The sequence below is a fragment of the Schistocerca gregaria genome, chromosome 5 (genome assembly GCF_023897955.1).
Source record: "Schistocerca gregaria isolate iqSchGreg1 chromosome 5, iqSchGreg1.2, whole genome shotgun sequence".
Taxonomy (NCBI): Eukaryota; Metazoa; Arthropoda; class Insecta; order Orthoptera; family Acrididae; genus Schistocerca; species Schistocerca gregaria.
Genome location: NC_064924.1, coordinates 504,291,305 through 504,310,259, shown reverse-complemented (window position 1 = coordinate 504,310,259; position 18,955 = coordinate 504,291,305). Strand labels below are relative to the sequence as shown.

At 44.1% G+C, this 18,955-nt stretch overlaps 1 protein-coding gene across 4 annotated transcripts in view; it reads left to right on the top strand.

Annotated features, from left to right (window-relative positions):
• The window catches only part of LOC126273184 (semaphorin-1A), a 1,534,221-nt gene that overhangs the window by 1,206,022 nt on the left and 309,244 nt on the right, over window positions 1-18,955 (top strand). For all 4 annotated transcript variants that reach the window (XM_049976700.1, XM_049976701.1, XM_049976702.1 and 1 more), the window contains exon 3: window positions 113-209. In XM_049976700.1, coding sequence (XP_049832657.1) covers window positions 113-209 — 97 coding nt within the window. The remainder of the gene's footprint in view (window positions 1-112; window positions 210-18,955) is intronic.

Here is an 18,955-nt window from a genome sequence, read left to right as displayed (position 1 = left end):
TATTTACTTCACGTTGTTCATAATGACTTGAAATGTATGTATATCGGACGGAGGCGGTAAGAGTGTTGTAACTGGTAACAATATTAATTGCCGACTTCGTTTCTTGTTACAGGTGAGGAACGGGTGCAACGCTTCCTCGGCAATGAATCGCACAAAGACCACTTCAAGCTGCTGGAGAAGGACCACAACTCGCTCCTCGTAGGAGCTAGGTGAGTACAGACTGCCTTTACTTGCTATCACAGTGGCCTATCTAGAATGTAAAAATCAACATACAGGTATACGAATCCCACGTTATTTCATAGAACCGTGGACTAACACGTCTGTATCTAGTCCCTGACATCGCACCAATATTGGCCGGCATTTTCAGATGTGACATCCCTTGTAAATAAGGTCATCGTCACAACTAGAAGAAAAAGATTAAGTACAAGATTCAGTGCTTCCAGTAGACAGTACACAAATGACACAGCAGGTAAAGCAGAGAGGTACTGGCAGACATAATCTGAGAGGGCGGGTCGTGAATCCTGTTGGGATAGCTCAATAGAACAGCATTTGCCCGCGAAAAGCGAAGGTCCCAGGTTCTAGACCCGGTCCGGCACGAAGTTTGAACCTGCCAGAATGTTTCCGATCCGTGCAAACTCCGCTGGAGCATTAAGGATTAATTTTCGACGACTGAAGTTAATTGCTTAACCATTGTCACTAAATTAATCGGTTGCGATGAAACATGGCACAACCTACGACCGTAATTCAACGACAAAAGCAAATTTACGTGTTACGTCAAATTGTTCCGAAGCAAATGTAACAGCCGTTTTTTTCATGACTCGTACGATGCTTGTTATATGTGTGGTGGAGCTTCTTTTGTGAAGGGCGCTCTTTCTCAGGACCTTGAGACTCGCCTCACTTTTCTTGAGCGCTGTTTCAGAGTTTTCAAATCGAATGCCCGAAAGCTTTTCCTTTAGTGATGGGAATAAAAACAAATTACAGGGTGCAAGATCGAGTCTATAAGGCGGTTACAGTAAACAGATAATGCTGAACCGACATACAAATTGCGTTACTTGATTTGTAACATGAGGTCGGGCATTGTCATGATGGAGTCGCCACCTAGTCCGAGAAATTTCTGGTCGTTTCGTAGCTATCTGCTTCGTGATTTTAGCCAATACTGTACTGTACAGTACTGTGTTGCTGTAAGATCAGTGTGAGCGGGAACCGCTTGCCGGTAAATCATGCCATGACAGTCAAAAAAATTTAGCCACCATCACTTTCCGTGCAGATGCTGAACACATTCTCACATTCGCATTTCTTGCTATTGGAGAACCTGGCGATTTCCACACTGTACCGTTTTCCTTCAGAATCAGAATGATGGAGCCTTGACTCATCACCGGTGATAATCGATTTCAGAAGCACTTACCATCCGTCACCAAAGAGACGCGGTACCTCAATCTCTTGTTCGGGAGCCAACAGACGTGGCACAAACACAGATCATATGAAGATGATCGTGCCATACGAAATTCTCAACACTTCACTGAGGTTACGGACAGTCACCGCATCTGTGCTGTTGACTTCAGTCACAGCAGAAGCAGAAACACCAAGTCCACCTTGCTGAACATATACAAGTCGACCTTCTTTGAAGTCCTTGAAATATCTAAAGACTGTTGCACGAGGTTGTGCAACATCTTATCACCGTACTCTTGTTGCAGCTTTTTTTTTAAGTCTCAGTGGTTGCATGGCTTAAAGAAACTCAGAATTGCGCCGTGCTGCTGCTCTCGCGTCACCTCTATTGTTTGGTACGCGAAATGCCAAGAGCGTCTGCAAGATACAGCATTACTAACAACCAATCGATACGATAGTGCTGCCGCCTGTGGACAATACACACAAATACACGTTCTCTTCAGATATTGATGCCACAGATAGGAACCTTATCACGGAAGCTACAGAAAAAAGCAGTCTCAATCTGTGTTATATAAATTAGCGAAAAACGGTCTAAATCGCAAAGATTATTTTATTTACAATAACTGATAGTAAAAACTGTACTGGAACCACGTCAGAAGACACCTCCTCATTATCTTTGACAGCTATGATCGACCTCAGTCGTTATGGTAAAACATGGCGTCCATGTTACACAGCTTTGATATTTACTGGTCATCTTACTACGTCGTCTCCATAGCAAAGGCGTCCGTAGATACCAAGTTCAGACCAGAAAAGTGTGGCCAGTGTTCTATTAAATTTCGTATTATTGAGAACACAGCATAATTATTATCTAATTTCATAGATGATAATTATTTTACACAAGTGCATTTGTTTATTCTATACACACATTCTACTGACAAAGTAGCCGATGCTATGGGTATGTTATCCTGCTTACATAAATTATTTTCGCCACATAGTACTACAAGAAATACGAGAAATAACTTTTAAATAATCTTATTACAGTACTCACTATTTTTAATAATCTTTTCTGCCCTATAGACACCACTTTTTTGTAGTTATTCACTTTCAGATAAACTGCACTTCTAATTATATGTAATCTATGTAAATCGTTCCTCATTGGCTGACGTTGACGTCACACAGCACAAATACGCCCTCACGAGACCTACAAATATATAAGACAATGCTGCCTAGCCAACAGCATCAGTTTCAGCAACTGGACATCGTCAGCTTCAGCTGATGCGTAACCACTCTTCGATTTTAATAAGTATTAATTACTTATGTTAAGTCACTGACTTCTTTATATAACTAATACGATTTCTAACCTTCACGGCGCTACTCTGAAGATGACAGAAGTCTCGGCCAAAACTTGTCATTAAAAAAAAAATAGCCATTGCGATCTAGACTGTTATTTACTAATTTTATATAGCTTACAAGATCGCTTTTCTCCGAAAATGTTACCAAAAATTTTCAGTCCTTCTTGATCATCCCTCATAGGGCACGTGCGTACGTCTTATCGCCTTATGCAACTGTCATACCGCTTGCATCCTGCGTAACCTGTGAGGCCAGACGAGCAGGCGCAGCAGCTGTTCTTCCTCCTCCTCGCTCCCCACTGCGACACGTCCCCTCCGGCTGCTCTCGCAAAGTTTTTGCTGCTGGCGCTGCGAGCCGCCGCGGCGTGGCGCCGTCTCCCTGCCCTAATGAACGCGTGCGCCGGCGTCACAGAGTTTCATTACGGCGGTCTGCCAGATATATCGCCGCGATTAACCCCGCCGCCATCCGTCGCGTAGCTGCGGCCTTGCCGGAGCGCCTTATCGCGGACCGGCGCCGACCGTTCTCGCTGGTGGCGGTTGGCCGCCAACCACACTTGCGACCCGCTGCCTTGACCTGGTAACCCGCATGTGTGCTGTTTTTCCTAGCAAGGGATGAAAAGACTAGTTGCCCTTACCACACAGACTACCTTCAAACCCTCCCCACGCCTTTCTCCCCGACTGAGGAGCGTGGATACACACTGGTGTGCAAAACTTAAGAACGAAAGTATGTTTCCCATGTGTCATTGCCAATGAACATAGCTCGGTGAAACTTCGGCCATGGACAGAAACAACTACCACAGTGCAGCATAAAAGATACTTCAAAGAAATACTGAATGATGCGAACAGAGATAATTATACTGACGTCACCGCTGTTCATGTTGGTCTCCCGTGCGTTACAAATGACGGGACAAGGTTTCTTAATAAGGCGTGTGATCACCAAGAACAGCAGTGCATGGTTTACAACGTGCTCCAATGCTGCCTGTAAGGTCTGTAAGGAGTTCTTGAGGAAGGAATATCATTTTCTCCAGTAGCGTGGTTGACAACAGCTTTGATACTCGTTGGTGCATGTAGGTATTCTGGAATACGTCTACCCAACGCACCCCAGCATATTCTCCAAGGCAGTTATCTCTGGGAACTGCCACGACAATCCATTCACCGAGTATCCTCTCTTTCTAAGAGTTGATTCGTATGCTCTGTTCGAATGTTGTAACTCCCGTATGGCGTGTGAGAAGGCTGGTCATCGGGCTCAGTATGACGTGGAACTCTATCACTGGAGACAATTCCACTCCAGTTAGTCCGGTTTCAGATCGAAGGCGCCTCTGGCGACGCATCGACGATCTACTTCCCGTTTTATTATCCTTAATGGCAAGCCATCCCAGACTTACATTTAAGCAAGATAACGCCCGCCCTCATAAGACGAAAGTTTCTACTGCTTATTCTCATGGGTACCAGATACCACCACTGCCAGCAACCACGCCAGATTTATCCCCAACTGAGATCATTTCGAACATTGTGGGCAGGGTTCCTCTACAATCTCGGGATTTTGATGATCTAACGCGCCAGTTGGACAGAATCTGCACGATATCCCTCAAGAGGACATCCAACAGCTCATTTAATCAATTCCGAGCGGAAATGTTTAAACTCAGAAGAGTGTTCCTGGAGCCACTCTGTAGCAATTTTGGACGTGTGAGGTGTCGTATTGTCCTCTTGGAATTTCCCAAGTCCGTCGGAATGCACTATGAACATGAATGGATGCACGTGATCAGACAGGGTATTTACGTATGTGTCACCTGCCAGAATCGTGTCTAGACGTATCAGAGTTACCATATCACTCCAACTACACACGCCTCACGCCGCCATTATAGAGCCTCCACCAGCTTATACAGCGCCCTGTTGACATGCAGGGTCCATGGATTCATGAAATTGTCTCCACCCCCGTACATGTCCATCCGCTCGATACAATTTGAAACGAGACTCGTCCGAGCAGGCAACCTTGTTTTTCAGCCATCAACAGTCCAATGTCGGTATTGGTGGGCCCAGGCGAGGTATAAAGCCGGCCGTGGTGGCCGAGTGGTTCTAGGTGCTACAGTCTGAAACCACGCTGCTTCTACGGTCGAAAATTCGAGTCCTGCCTCGGGCATGGATGTGTGTGATGTCCTTAGGTTAGTTATGTTTAAGTATTTCTAAGTTCTAGGGGACTGATGACCTTAGAAGTTGAGACCCATAGTGCTCAGAGCCATTTCAACCATTTGCGGCATACAGCTTTGTGTCCTGCAGTCATCAAGGATACATAAGTGGGCCTTTGGCTCCAAGAGCGCAAATCGATAATGTTTCATTGAATAGATCGCACGCAGACACTTGTTCATGGCCCAGCAGTGAAATCTGCAGCACTTTGCGGAAGGGTTGCACTTCTGTCACGCAGAACGATTCTCTTCAGTCGTCGTTAGTCCCGTTCTTATAGGACCTTTTTCCGGCAGCAGCGACGTCGGAGATTTGATGTTTTACCGGATTCCTGATATTCACAGTTGTTGTTGTTGTGGTCTTCAGTCCAGAGACTAGTTTCATGCAGCTCTTCATGTTTACAGTAACGCTGCATGCCCTCGGGAAAAATTACGGCTGTACTTTTCCCTTGCTTTCAGCCGTTCGCAGTACCAGCACAGCAAGGCCGTTTTGATTAGTGTTACAAGGCCATATCAGTCAGTCATCCAGACTGTTGCCCCTGCAACCACTGAAAAGGCTGCTGCCCCTCTTCAGGAACCACACGTTTGTCTGGCCTCTCAACAGATACCCATCCATTGTGGTTGTACCTACGGTACGGCTATGTGTATCGCTGAGGCACGCAAGCCTCCCCACCGACAAGATCCATGGTTCACAGTACTCTCGTGAAATGGTGGTATGGGGAAATCCATACTTTAGCTACCTCGGAGATGCTGTGCCCCATCGCTTGTGCGCCAGTACCATGTTCAAACTCAGTTGAATCTTGATAACCTACCATTGTAGCAGCAGTAATCAATCTAGCACTTGTTGTCTTATACAGGTGTTGTCGACCGCAGTGTCGTCTTCTGCCTGTTTCTGTACTCGAATAGGCAGTTTCTTTGGCTCATCAGTGGAGTACACACCACGCAAAGCGACCACCGCTGAGCAGCGACTTCGGACGGGAGAGGATAAGTTGGCCCGGCAGGCCCAAAGTGCAGGCGAGGATAAGTAAGGACGGGGCCTGTGCCTCTGAGGCGGCGCTCGCTAGTCGATCGGCGCCGGCGACAGCGCCTCCGCTCGCCGCGGCGACGTCTCGCCGGAAGACGGATGGCCCTGCCGCCGCCGCCGCCGACGCCGCCTCTCCCGCAAATGAATACATTCGTCGTGTGGAGCTCCGGAACAAACAGCGTGCGGCGCGCGCTGCTAATGCGTCGCCTGCTCTCGAGGCGCGCAGTGATGGATCTCCGCTGGAGGACTTTCTCCGCGCTGCCACTCAGTGCACTTTGCGCGTCTAGCGCCGAGTCTTCCCGGCGGCGGCGGAGTCGTAGGAAGTCCTGCTCCTTCTGCTCTTCTGGAAACTGATGTTGCGATTTTCCTTGCCCTTGTCTGCAGGCGTAATTCAAGTCTGACGAGCAAGAGGACTGGTCTTAAACTCTTAATTATCACGTCTAAATAGAGATGGGCAAACTCGTTCATCCTTGGGAACTAGTTCACTGCTGATCGTTCTTTTTTGGGAACCGTTCATTTTTACTCGTTGACCGTTCATTTGTGCTTGGTATATGGTTTTTATGAAAAACTGAAATCTAGTAGTGTAGGTGACTGAAGGATGGAGGGCACCAAGAGGGTGCACTTGCCCCCCCCCCCCCCTGGAATATAGAGTTTTTATTCACTACATAATTCTTACACACTTTTACTAGCAATTTCTGTGATTCTTTAGAACCTCTCGTTTAGCCAACTGTAGCCTTGTGCGGCAAATCGCAGGGAAATAATATAGGGTGGCACACGGAGAACGTGACCCGAATACAGATTGCTCGCCAGTTACCGACGATGTGTTGCCCGTTACGAGCAGATACAACAAACAGACAAACATATAATAATTAGGCAGTGAAGAAATAACAAGCTAATGCAGGCAACAATTGCAAAACAGTCGATTACGATGTGTAGAGAGCTGGAGAAGAGAACATGAAAATATCACGCGACGCGCATGGGCTGGCTGCGGCTCATTTAGTCTTGTAAACCTGTTGGTGGCTGTTTCCCAACTTAATAGACCACAAGTGTCTTGTATAAAATTCTCCGTTTCGACTTCCACTATATAGCTATGCTATGTTGTAAACAATAATCGTTCACGCCTATATATCCTTCTCGTTGTCTCTGAGTTTGCAGGCGAAGTACAGACTTTTTTTAATTTTTTATTTTATTTTATTTTATTTGTCATCAGTCTACTGACTGGTTTGATGAGGCCCGCCACGAATTCCTTTCCTGTGCTAACCTCTTCATCTCAGAGCAGCACTTGCAACCTACGTCCTCAATTATTTGCTTGACGTATTCCAATCTCTGTCTTCCTCTACAGTTTTTGCCCTCTACAGCTCCCTCTAGTACCATGGAAGTCATTCCCTCATGTCTTAGCAGATGTCCTATCATCCTGCCCCTTCTCCTTATCAGTGTTTCCCACATATTCCTTTCCTCTCCGATTCTGCGTAGAACCTCTTCATTCCTTACCTTATAAGTCCACTTAATTTTCAGCATTCGTCTATAGCACCACATCTCAAATGCTTCGATTCTCTTCTGTTCCGGTTTTCCCACAGTCCATGTTTCACTACCATACAATGCTGTACTCCAGACGTACATTCTCAGAAATTTCTTCCTCAAATTAAGGCCGGCATTTGATATTAGTAGACTTCTTTTGGCCAGAAATGCCTTTTTTGCCATAGCAAGTCTGCTTTTGATGTCCTCCTTGCTCCGTCCGTCATTGGTTATTTTACTGCCTAGGTAGCAGAATTCCTTAACTTCATTGACTTCGTGACCATCAATCCTGATGTTAAGTTTCTCGCTGTTCTCATTTCTACTACTTCTCATTACCTTCGTCTTTTTCCGAATTATTCTCAACCCATACTGTGTACTCATTAGACTGTTTATTCCGTTCAGCAGAGCATTTAATTCTTCTTCGCTTTCACTCAGGATAGCAATGTCATCAGCAAATCGTATCATTGATATCCTTTCACCTTGTATTTTAATTCCACTTCTGAAACTTTCTTTTATTTTCATCATTGCTTCCTCGATGTACAGATTGAAGAGTAGGGGCAAAAGGATACAGCCTTGTCTTACACCCTTCCTAATACGAGCACTTCGTTCTTGATCGTCCACTCTTATTATTCCCTCTTGGTTGTTGTACATATTGTATATGACCCGTCTCTCCCTATAGCTCACCCCTACTTTTTTCAGAATCTTGAACAGCTTGCACCATTTTATATTGTCGAACGCTTTTTCCAGGTCGACAAATCCTATGAACGTGTCTTGATTTTTCTTTAGCCTTGCTTCCATTATTAGCCGTAACGTCAGAATTGCCTCTCTCGTGCCTTTACTTTTCCTAAAGCCAAACTGATCGTCACCTAGCGCATTCTCAATTTTCTTTTCCACTCTTCTGTATATTATTCTTGTAAGCAGCTTCGATGCATGAGCTGTTAAGCTGATTGTGCTATAATTCACGCACTTGTCAGCTCTTTCCATCTTCGGAATTGTGTGGATGATGCTTTTCCGAAAGTCAGATAGTATGTCACCAGACTCATATATTCTACACACCAATGTGAATAGTCGTTTTGTTGCCACTTTCCCCAATGATTTTAGAAATTCTGATGGAATGATATCTATCCCGCCTTATTTGATCCCCCAAAGCTCTTTTAAATTCTAATACTGGCTCCCCTATCTCTTCTAAATCGACTCCTGTTTCTTCTTCTATCAAATCAGACAAATCTTCACCCTCATAGAGGCTTTGAATGTATTCTTTCCACGTATCTGCTCTCTCCTCTGCATTTAACAGTGGAATTCCCGTTGCCCTCTTAATGTTACCACCGTTGCTTTTAATGTCACCAAAGGTTGTTTTGACTTTCCTGTATGCTGAGTCTGTCCTTCCGACAATCATATCTTTTTCGATGTCTTCACATTTTTCCTGCAGCCATTTCGTCTTAGCTTCCCTGCACTTCCTATTTATTTCATTCCTCAGCGACTTGTATTTCTGTATTCCTGATTTTTCCCGGAACATGTTTGTACTTCCTCCTTTCATCAATCAACAGAAGTATTTCTTCTGTGACCCATGTTTTCTTCGCAGCTACCTTCTTTGTACCTATATTTTCCTTCCCAACTTTTGTGATGGCCGTTTTTAGAGAAGTCCATTCCTCTTAGACTGTGTTGCCTACTGCGCTATTCCTTATTGCTGTATCTATAGCGTTAGAGAACTTGAAACTTATCTCGACATTCCTTGGAACTTCCGTATCCCACTTCTTAGCGTATTGATTCTTCCTGACTAATGTCTTGAACTTCAGCCTGCTCTTCATCACTACTATATTGTGATCTGAGTCTATATCTGCTCCTGGGTACGCCTTACAATCCAGTATCTGATTTCGGAATCTCTGTCTGACCATGATGTAATCTAATTGAAATCTTCCCGTATCTCCTGGCCCTTTCCAAGTATACCTCCTCCTCTTGTGATTCTTGAACAGGGTATTCGCTATTACTAGCTGAAACTTGTTACAGAACTCAATTAGTCTTTCTCCTCTTTCATTCCTTGTCCCAAGCCCATATTCTCCTGTAACCGTTTCTTCTACTCCTTCCCCTACAACTGCATTCCAGTCGCCCATGACTATTAGATTTTCGTCCCCCTTTACATACTGCATTACCCTTTCAATATCCTCATACACATTCTCTATCTGTTCATCTGCAGCTTGCGACGTCGGTACGTATACCTGAACTATCGTTGTCGGTGTTGGTCTGCTGTCGATTCTGATTAGAACAACCCGGTCACTGAACTGTTCACAGTAACACACCCTCTGTCCTACCTTCCTGTTCATAACGAATCCTTCAACTGTTATACCATTTTCTTCTGCTTTTGATATTACCCGATACTCATCTGACCAGAAATCCTTGTCTTCCTTCCACTTCACTTCACTGACCCCTACTACATCTAGATTGAGCCTTTGCATTTACCTTTTCAGATTTTCTAGTTTCCCTACCACGTTCAAGCCTCTGACATTCCACGCCAGACTCGTAGAACATTATCCTTTCGTTGATTATTCAGTTTTTTTCTCATGGTAACCTCCCCCTTGGCAGTCCCCTCCCGGAGATCCGAATGGGGGACTATTCCGGAATCTTTTGCAAATGGAGAGATCATCATGACACTTCTTCAACTACAGGCCACATGTCCTGTGGATACACGTTACGTATTTTTGATGCAGTGGTTTCCATTGCCTTCTGCATCCTCATGTCGTTGATCATTGCTGATTCTTCCGCCTTTAGGGGCAATTTCCCACCCCCTAGAACAAGAGAGTGCCCTGAACCTCTATCCGCTCCTCCGCCCTCTTTGACAAGGCCGTTGGCAGAATGAGGCTGACTTCTTATGACGGAAGTCTTCGGCCGCCAATGCTGATTATTTATCAAAATTTAGGCAGTGGCTGGGATCGAACCCGGGACCGAAGACGTTTTGATTATGAATCAAAGATGCTACCCCTAGACCACGAATTACATATGGAAGCATAAAATAAAATGGGATTTTCTCATACTTGAGTCACACGCTTAGTAAAAATTAGGTTTTTATGTTGCATGATTAAAGTTAATGCAGCAATAATAATAATAATAATAATTAAGTTCGCAGTAATAAAGTTTTAGTTTGAAAGCTCCTTCTGAACAAATGTTTTTGAGGTAATAAGTAAATACGATTTTATGGCAATCTATGTCTTTTAAAATGGAGAGGCACCACTTTACCTTCTGAGCCAAAATGAACCACAACCCACTTTTTTTTTTTTTTTCAAAGCAACCAAACTAGCAGGTAATGCAAATAGGAAACAACCAAACTTAAAAATAATTAGAGCTTCCCAAAATGTAATGTTTTGTATATGAAAGATACACGTAAATGGTGCCGGCCGGAGTGGCCGTACGGTTCTAGGCGCTACAGTATGGAGCCGGACGACCGCTCCGGTCGCAGGTTCGAATTCTGCCTCGGGCATGGATGTGTGTGGTGTCCTTAGGTTAGTTAGGTTTAAATAGTTCTAAGTTCTAGGCGACTTGGCTAAATGGCTCTGAGCACTATGAGACTTAACAGCTGAGGTCATCAGTCCCCTAGAACTTAGAACTACTTAAACCTAACTAACCTAAGAACATCACAAACATCCATGCCCGAGGCAGGATTCGAGCCTGTGACCGTAGCGGTCGTGTGGTTCCAGACTGAAGCGCCTAGAACCACTTGGCCACTCCGGCCGGCTTCTAGGCGACTGATGACCTGAGAAGTTAAGTCGCATAGTGCTCAGAGCCATTTGAACAACGAAAATCGTTTTATATGAATTTTCTCACACTTAAAATTAAGCAAATTATTGAAAGTTAGCTGCAAAATCAAGTCAATGCAACCAAAAAATATATGAATAACAAAAAAACTTGCCTTGTTGTAAGTATGTCTTCTGCTGTTCATAGATATAATGAAGTGAGCTGATATGCCCTTTTGTTACCTGAAAAGACGTACGTATTTCATACAACGTTATTTTTATGTAATTTACGTAACTGTAAAATATTTTTTGATTTCCGGCCGTGGATGCTGAATAGCCAGAACCAAGTGCAAGAACTGTTTGGAACACGGATAAAATAGGCGAGCGCAGTGAACGAAACGGACAACTGGATACTGAACTAACTAGGAGCAGTCGGCAGTGGAACTGAGACAGGTGGTCATGCGAAGATCGACGAGTGCGGCCGAGGGAGACAGAGATTGAGACGAGCACGCGACCGGGGCTGGAACGAGAACTGCCGAAGTGACCGCCACGACCGAAGTGAACTATGAACCGATCGTTCCTCATTCCCGGGAACTATAAGTAGACCGCCGTGACCGAAGTGAACTATGAACCGATCGTTCCTCATTCCTGGGAAATAAAAGTAGACTGCCTCGACCGAAGTGAACTGTGAACCGATCGTTCCTCGTTCCCGGGAACTATAAGTAGACTGCCGTGACCGAAGTGAACTATGAACTGATCGTTCCTCATTCCTGGGAAATAAAAGTAGACCGCCGCGACCGAAGTGAACTGTGAACCGATTGTTCCTCGTTCCCGGGAACTATAAGTAGACCGCCGTGACCGAAGTGAACTATGAACCGATCGTTCCTCGTTCCTGGGAAATAAAAGTAGACCGCCGCGACCGAAGTGAACTGTGAACCGATCGTTCCTCGTTCCTGGGAACTATAAGTAGACCGCCGTGACCGAAGTGAACTATGAACCGATCATTCCTCGTTCCTGGGAAATAAAAGTAGACCGCCGCGACCGAAGTGAACTGTGAACCGATCGTTCCTCGTTCCCGGGAACTATAAGTAGACCGCCGTGACCGAAGTGAACTATGAACCGATCGTTCCTCATTCCTGGGAAATAAAAGTAGACCGCCGCGACCGAAGTTAACTGTGAACCGATCGTTCCTCATTCCCGGGAACTATAAGTAGACCGCCGTGACCGAAGTGAACTATGAACCGATCGTTCCTCGTTCCTGGGAAATAAAAGTAGACCGCCGCGACCGAAGTGAACTGTGAACCGATCGTTCCTCATTCCCGGGAACTATAAGTAGACCGCCGTGACCGAAGTGAACTATGAACCGATCGTTCCTCATTCCTGGGAAATAAAAGTAGACCGCCGCGACCGAAGTGAACTGTGAACCGATCGTTCCTCGTTCCCGGGAACTATAAGTAGACCGCCGTGACCGAAGTGAACTATGAACCGATCGTTCCTCGTTCCTGGGAAATAAAAGTAGACCGCCGTGACCGAAGTGAACTGTGAACCGATCGTTCCTCGTTCCCGGGAACTATAAGTAGACCGCCGTGACCGAGGTGAACTATGAACCGATCGTTCCTCGTTCCTGGGAAATAAAAGTAGACCGCCGCGACCGAAGTGAACTGTGAACCGATCGTTCCTCGTTCCCGGGAACTATAAGTAGACCGCCGTGACCGAAGTGAACTATGAACCGATCGTTCCTCGTTCCTGGGAAATAAAAGTAGACCGCCGCGACCGAAGTGAACTGTGAACCGATCGTTCCTCGTTCCCGGGAACTATAAGTAGACCGTCGTGACCGAAGTGAACTATGAACCGATCGTTCCTCATTCCTGGGAAATAAAAGTAGACCGCCGCGACTGAAGTGAACTGTGAACCGATCGTTCCTTGCAATTCGTTCCTCAGTTCTTTCATTCATTTTGGTGAACTGTTCCTTTGCACCCTTTTGTTCGTGAACTACCCATCTCTACGTCTAAAGTTAATCAGTTAATTTTTAGTTTATTTGTTTTGGTACGGTGACGTTAGCAACGTCGTGGGCTCAGGAGTGGAACTGACTGGGGCTTATCTGGACTGCGAAGCCTCCTATTGCTGCCTGCTGGCACTTACACGATCGTCGTAAGTGTGATGTCCTTTTTCTGTGCCCAGCCGGTATTCTTCACCTTGTCGAGATACCTGAAAGCGAGGCGACACAACACTATCTGCTACTGCAGTTAATATTTGTTCATAATGTCCGCTCTTTGCACTAATATGAGTCAGTATTCGATGTTACAAAAATCTCTTGAAGTCTCTCTCGCTAGTAAGTTCAGATTCAAATTATTACTGTCGACTAGTTGCGTTGTTTATCAGTTGCCATGAAAGATGCTTATTAGCAGTTACTATGGGGCCGATTCGCGTTTCAAGCCTTTAATATTAATGTGAAATAAAATTTTACTATCAGTATTATAGTCCACAGATAATAAAATAGTTTCTTTAATATGATTAACTACTATGAATGGTCACACTTTAGCTCGATGATAAATGTCCAAACGAAATCTTTATTCGAAAGACAAGTTGCGACGCGATTTTTGTGTACTAACTTCAGCAACCACTGAAGTTCTTAAATTGGCACTAACGATGTCGATCTTTTATCGATTGAGGTGTTCGCTAGACACAAGCGTCATCTCATTTCTGTCAATTTTCGTACTTCTGACAATAAATTAAACAAACAGAATTTACTTTCAATTAGGCTGGCTTTCAATGAAGTTAACTTTCACACTCATGCCCGAGAGAGGACTCTAACCTCTGGCGGGAGGGGCCGCGCAATCCGTGACATGGCGCGTCACACCGCGCGGACACTCCGTGCGGCAAACGTGGAAGTTTCCCTTCTCTTGTTAACGTAATATTTGTAGCGTTTACTTTTTGTCAGTTGTAATGATGCATTATGATAGCGTTCTGATTGGTGTACTAATAAGAGGGCCATTGTTAAGTGGCACTAAGTGGTTCAAAAATGGCTCTGAGCACTATGGGACTTAACATCTGTGGTCATCAGTCCCCTGGCACTTAGAACTACTTAAACCTAACTAACCTAAGGACATCACACACATCCATGCCCGTGGCAGGATTCGAACCTGCGACCGTAGCAGTCACGCGGTTCCGGACTGAGCGCCTAGAACCGCTAGACCACCGCGGCCGGCCGCGCTAAGTGGTTCATGCTGTAGATACAACAGAGTGGTGCTAAAGGCTCTTGCATCGCATTGCGCGTCTTCTCTCCTGTTATTGTGCTACAACTCTCTATGTGCATCGTAAACAAAACACAAGTCAAAAAAGGAATATTGTTAACTGAATCCGAACAATTTTGTATCAAGAAATAGTTACTGTATTTTGGCAAGCTAAACCATTGTAAGAAATAATTTCTGTAGTTTTTCCAGGGAAATCTTTTCTGAATAAAATCATTAATTAATTTGATTTTGTAGAGTTGGCTATTGTGTTTCGATCAAACCAGGCTTCTCCAAAATGGACGACACAGCAACGTTCCTCGAAAATTTTAACTGCCTCGTACGTAGAAAAAAGAAAAAGAAAAGAAACCTGCCGATGAGGTAAAGAACGCATATTACAGGAGTAAGTTTATTTTCTCGAGTGATTGCCCTGGGTATGGTCCAATACGTAAAGAATATTGCTCATTGGAATCCTACAGCCAAGTACGTAAGAGAAGCATTAAAGGTCACCAGAGCATAGGGCAACGCAGACAGGTCATGGATTTTTTATTTGTTTCGTTGCTAAGACTCATATTTTCGCATACCTTTTTCAGTGACTGTCGGAGTATTGACTTGCTAATGCGATCCGCCAGCAGGGCAGCACGGATGTCCGTCTCTCTAGCTGCCAGCCATATCGGGCGCATACAAATGCGAAATATATGAATACGACCGGATTTAGTATCCTGTTTCGTTCGCCTTCCCTGTCTAGCGGGCATTTACATCACTCCCGATATATATGGGTTCAGTTGCGCATTGATTTATTTACACAGTGAAGATGATAGAAACATTCATTAAAATTTTCTCTGAGTTCACAGACTGTTTATTATAGCCAGACCAGTCGCTGCGTGTACCTGTCAATGACGACAGTCCTGCTTCTCGTTGTTCATCGGAGTAAAGCACATTGATTTATTCATACAGACAGGAAAAAAATGGAAGTTAAATGTGTAAGTATAAAGTTTCGCAGTGAATAATAGTCTTCTTTCTGTGGAAGGAAAACAAAGCTTATTGTATAGTCAAGAACTTCTGTGATACTCCATTGTTCTCCTAGGAACACCATTCTCTTACTTGAGCTATATAAGAGCGTAATATTGCTGTACTGCTAAGACTGGAAGTTATTGGTCTCCTCACGGAGCAACGTGGAACTGGAACCAATTCCTCTCAAGACAATGCAAAGGAAGAAACAAGTTCACATTGTTAGGCTGGAACATCCGAAAGAATAAATATTCATTGCACTGAATACTGTAGAAGTATTTTTAGAAGCATGCTTTTTGAATGTGTGTTTTTAAATATATATTTGTGAAGACATTTTGAAAGATATATTTTTTGAAGCTGTATTTGAACAGATGTTGCAGAATAATGAAATGGATTTAATATAAGAATAACACATCTACATATTCGCCCATAAAAGCGACGATTCAGGTTTATATTTGTATTTTATATGAGAGTTTAAATGTAGTTGATAGGAAATGGCGTTTATTTACCATAGTTTTATTATAGTGCAGTAACTGAATTAAACTGATATCTCGTGACATGGATTCAGAGTAACGTAAATGGGATGTCCCTGAAGGAATGGTCAGGATTAATGGATATGACAGGAAACATCACTGCAAGCAAAGTTTTGTAAACATTGTCTCTAAAATACATTCCTTAAGAGTTATGAACACTTCTTGATCTTCAGTACAGTGAAATACATGTATTTTTCTGCAAAAGTGCCCAAACTCTTAAGGTAAACGTTTGAGAGTTCAAGTTTACTAGACGTTTCCTTCAAATGATGGTTTCTGTAATATCCCTGGATAGTGGTCATTACTGCTGGAACAACCTCTGTGTGTGTGTGTGTGTGTGTGTGTGTGTGTGTGTGTGTGTGTGTGTGTGTGTGTGTGTGTGTTTGTGTTTGTGACCTTGTGGCTGCCCTACATTCTTAATTTCAAGAGTCGCTGCTTCCCCTATATATCTTCCAATATCTATCTGTTCAGAGTTTTATATAAAGCAGAGAGTATTATGTAACTATGTCTCGGGTCTCCTCCAAAACCCCTAGATCGATTTCAACCAAATTTGGCACAGAATCAATAGGCCTCACGAGCATCAGCACTACGGGGTTTGTAACCTCCTACCTCCAATAGGAGCAGAGATACGGTGAAAATGTGTTTTTTCCAGCTCCTGGCCTATAGACTGCCCTGAAGGACAGGTATATTGTGTGGAAACAGTACTAGCATGCCAACTCAACCTGCTTTGCAGCACAGCCTCCATACCAGAGACATGAAACATTTTTCAGCACACATCATATAGGCTGCCATGCATGGCAGCGTGTTGTGTTGGAGTAGTATTGACCTGATTTGCTTGGCGGTCTGCACGTCAAGGACAAACAAATGATTTTCAGGCACTTGGGGTGGAGTCACATGGGCTGATGAGTATAACTGGCAACAGTTACAGGAGGGGATGGATGTATCAAGGGAGAGGAGGAAACGGACAGAAAGAGGAACGAGGAGGAGATGCATGAGGCAGTTAGCTGTTGTAGAGGCGTGGTGAGCAGATTGAAAAGGAAGAGTGGGAGCTGGAGAATGAAAGAGAGAGGGGGAGGAGCACATCGTCAGAAGGAGGTGGTAGGAAGATATGGTGAGAGAGAGGGAGCGGGAGGAAATGTTATGTTTTTACTTCCGTTAAAAGTCTGCAGTGGGGCGGCGTGCGAAATACTTTCCGGAAATCGAGGAATGTGGAATCTGCATGTTGCCCTTCATCCATAGTTTGCAGTATATAATGGTTCTTTATTCACGTGACCATTACGGCTCTCCAACCCCAGTTCTCGATACAAATAATATCGTACTATCATTCTGCGAAGTAACAGACACATTTTTGTGACAATATTCACATTTGGTTTTATTAATGTATAGGTACTCCGATGTATCGATATATTACAGTGATATGGTTCTTGTGTGTGTTCATTTCTGTGAGACTGTCATAATCTTTACCTTACTTGTAACCGTTTTTGCGCGAATGCGCACAGAGCAGTCTTTGTTTCACTTTGCGGAGGTTAAGTTGTTATTTCGCTTTGTAAAAGAACAGTCATGCCTTGTGTTTGGTTAAAGTGGAAATTAAATATATGAATATTGATATAAAACTGTTTTCCTGATGATGTGACAATAAAGAAGTTTAATAAAAATGTGGATCGTGGACACCAAGTCAAAAACTATTTCTACCATACCATTGTTCTGATCTGGGATTGTTTGATCATTAAGAATTTCCTGAAAAACGCATTTGTTAGGTCTTCAAATATTGCTAAAATACAGATCTAGATCTTCTAACAGTCAAAGTGGAATCACCCTAGAATCAACAAAATGAGCCATAACAACTTCGACGAAATCTACGTGGGAATCCATTCAATATAAGTGCCAAAATTAATGACTTTTCTGCAGTGACTTCATTATTTCCATCCTGGCGATACAATCCACAGTCAATAACTTTCTTGTTGCCCGATAAAGCAAACATATGCTGCGTGAGCAACATTATTCAAAAATGGTTCAAATGGCTCTGACCGCTATGCGACTTAACATCTGTGGTCATCAGTCGCCTAGAACTTAAAACTAATTAAACCTAACTAACCTAAGGACATCACACACATCCATGCCCGAGGCAGGATTCGAACCTGCGACCGTAGCAGTCGCACGGTTCCGGACTGAGCGCCTAGAACCGCAAGACCACCGCGGCCGGCCAACATTATTAATCTGATTTCTAACCTACTTTGCAAGTGGTGGTATTGTTAGAAGTACAGCATGTGAGATACAGGCAAGCTGAGTTTAACATGAGCGATGCTTTCCAAAACCGTGCTGAATTGCGGACAAAAGCTTTCCTCTCTCAAGGAAATGTATTACGTTCAAACTGAAAACATATTGAAGGATTCCACAGCAAATCGACGTTAAAGATACTGGTCTACAATTTCTGCGGTTCCGTTCCTTTGTCCTTGTTGTATACAGGAGTCACCTGCGCTTTTTTCCAGTCGTTTGGGACTCTGCTCTGAGAGTGACAGTCGCGATAAATGCAACCTAAGTGAGGGGCCAATGCTGTAGAGCACTCTTTGGAAAATCGAATTGGGATTCCATGACGACCTGGCGAGTTATTTCCATTCAACTCTTTCAGTTGTTTCTGAACACCAGGGATGCTTATTACTGTTCCTTCCATACGGGAGTACGTGCATATGTCAAACGGTGGTCTGCTTTACGACTTACTGCGTGAACGATTTCTTAAATACGAAATTTCACCTAGCCCGGCGGGTGTGGGCGAACGGTTCTAGGCGCTTCAGTTTGGAACGGCGCTATCGCTACGGTTACAGGTTCGAATCCTGCCTCGGACATGGATGTGTGTGATGTCCATAGGTTACCTTGGTTTAAGTACACTACTTGCCATTAAAATTGCTACACCAAGAAGAAATGCAGATGATAAATATATTACACTAGAACTGACATGTGACTACATTTTCACGCAATCTGGGTGCATAGATCCTGAGAAATCTGTG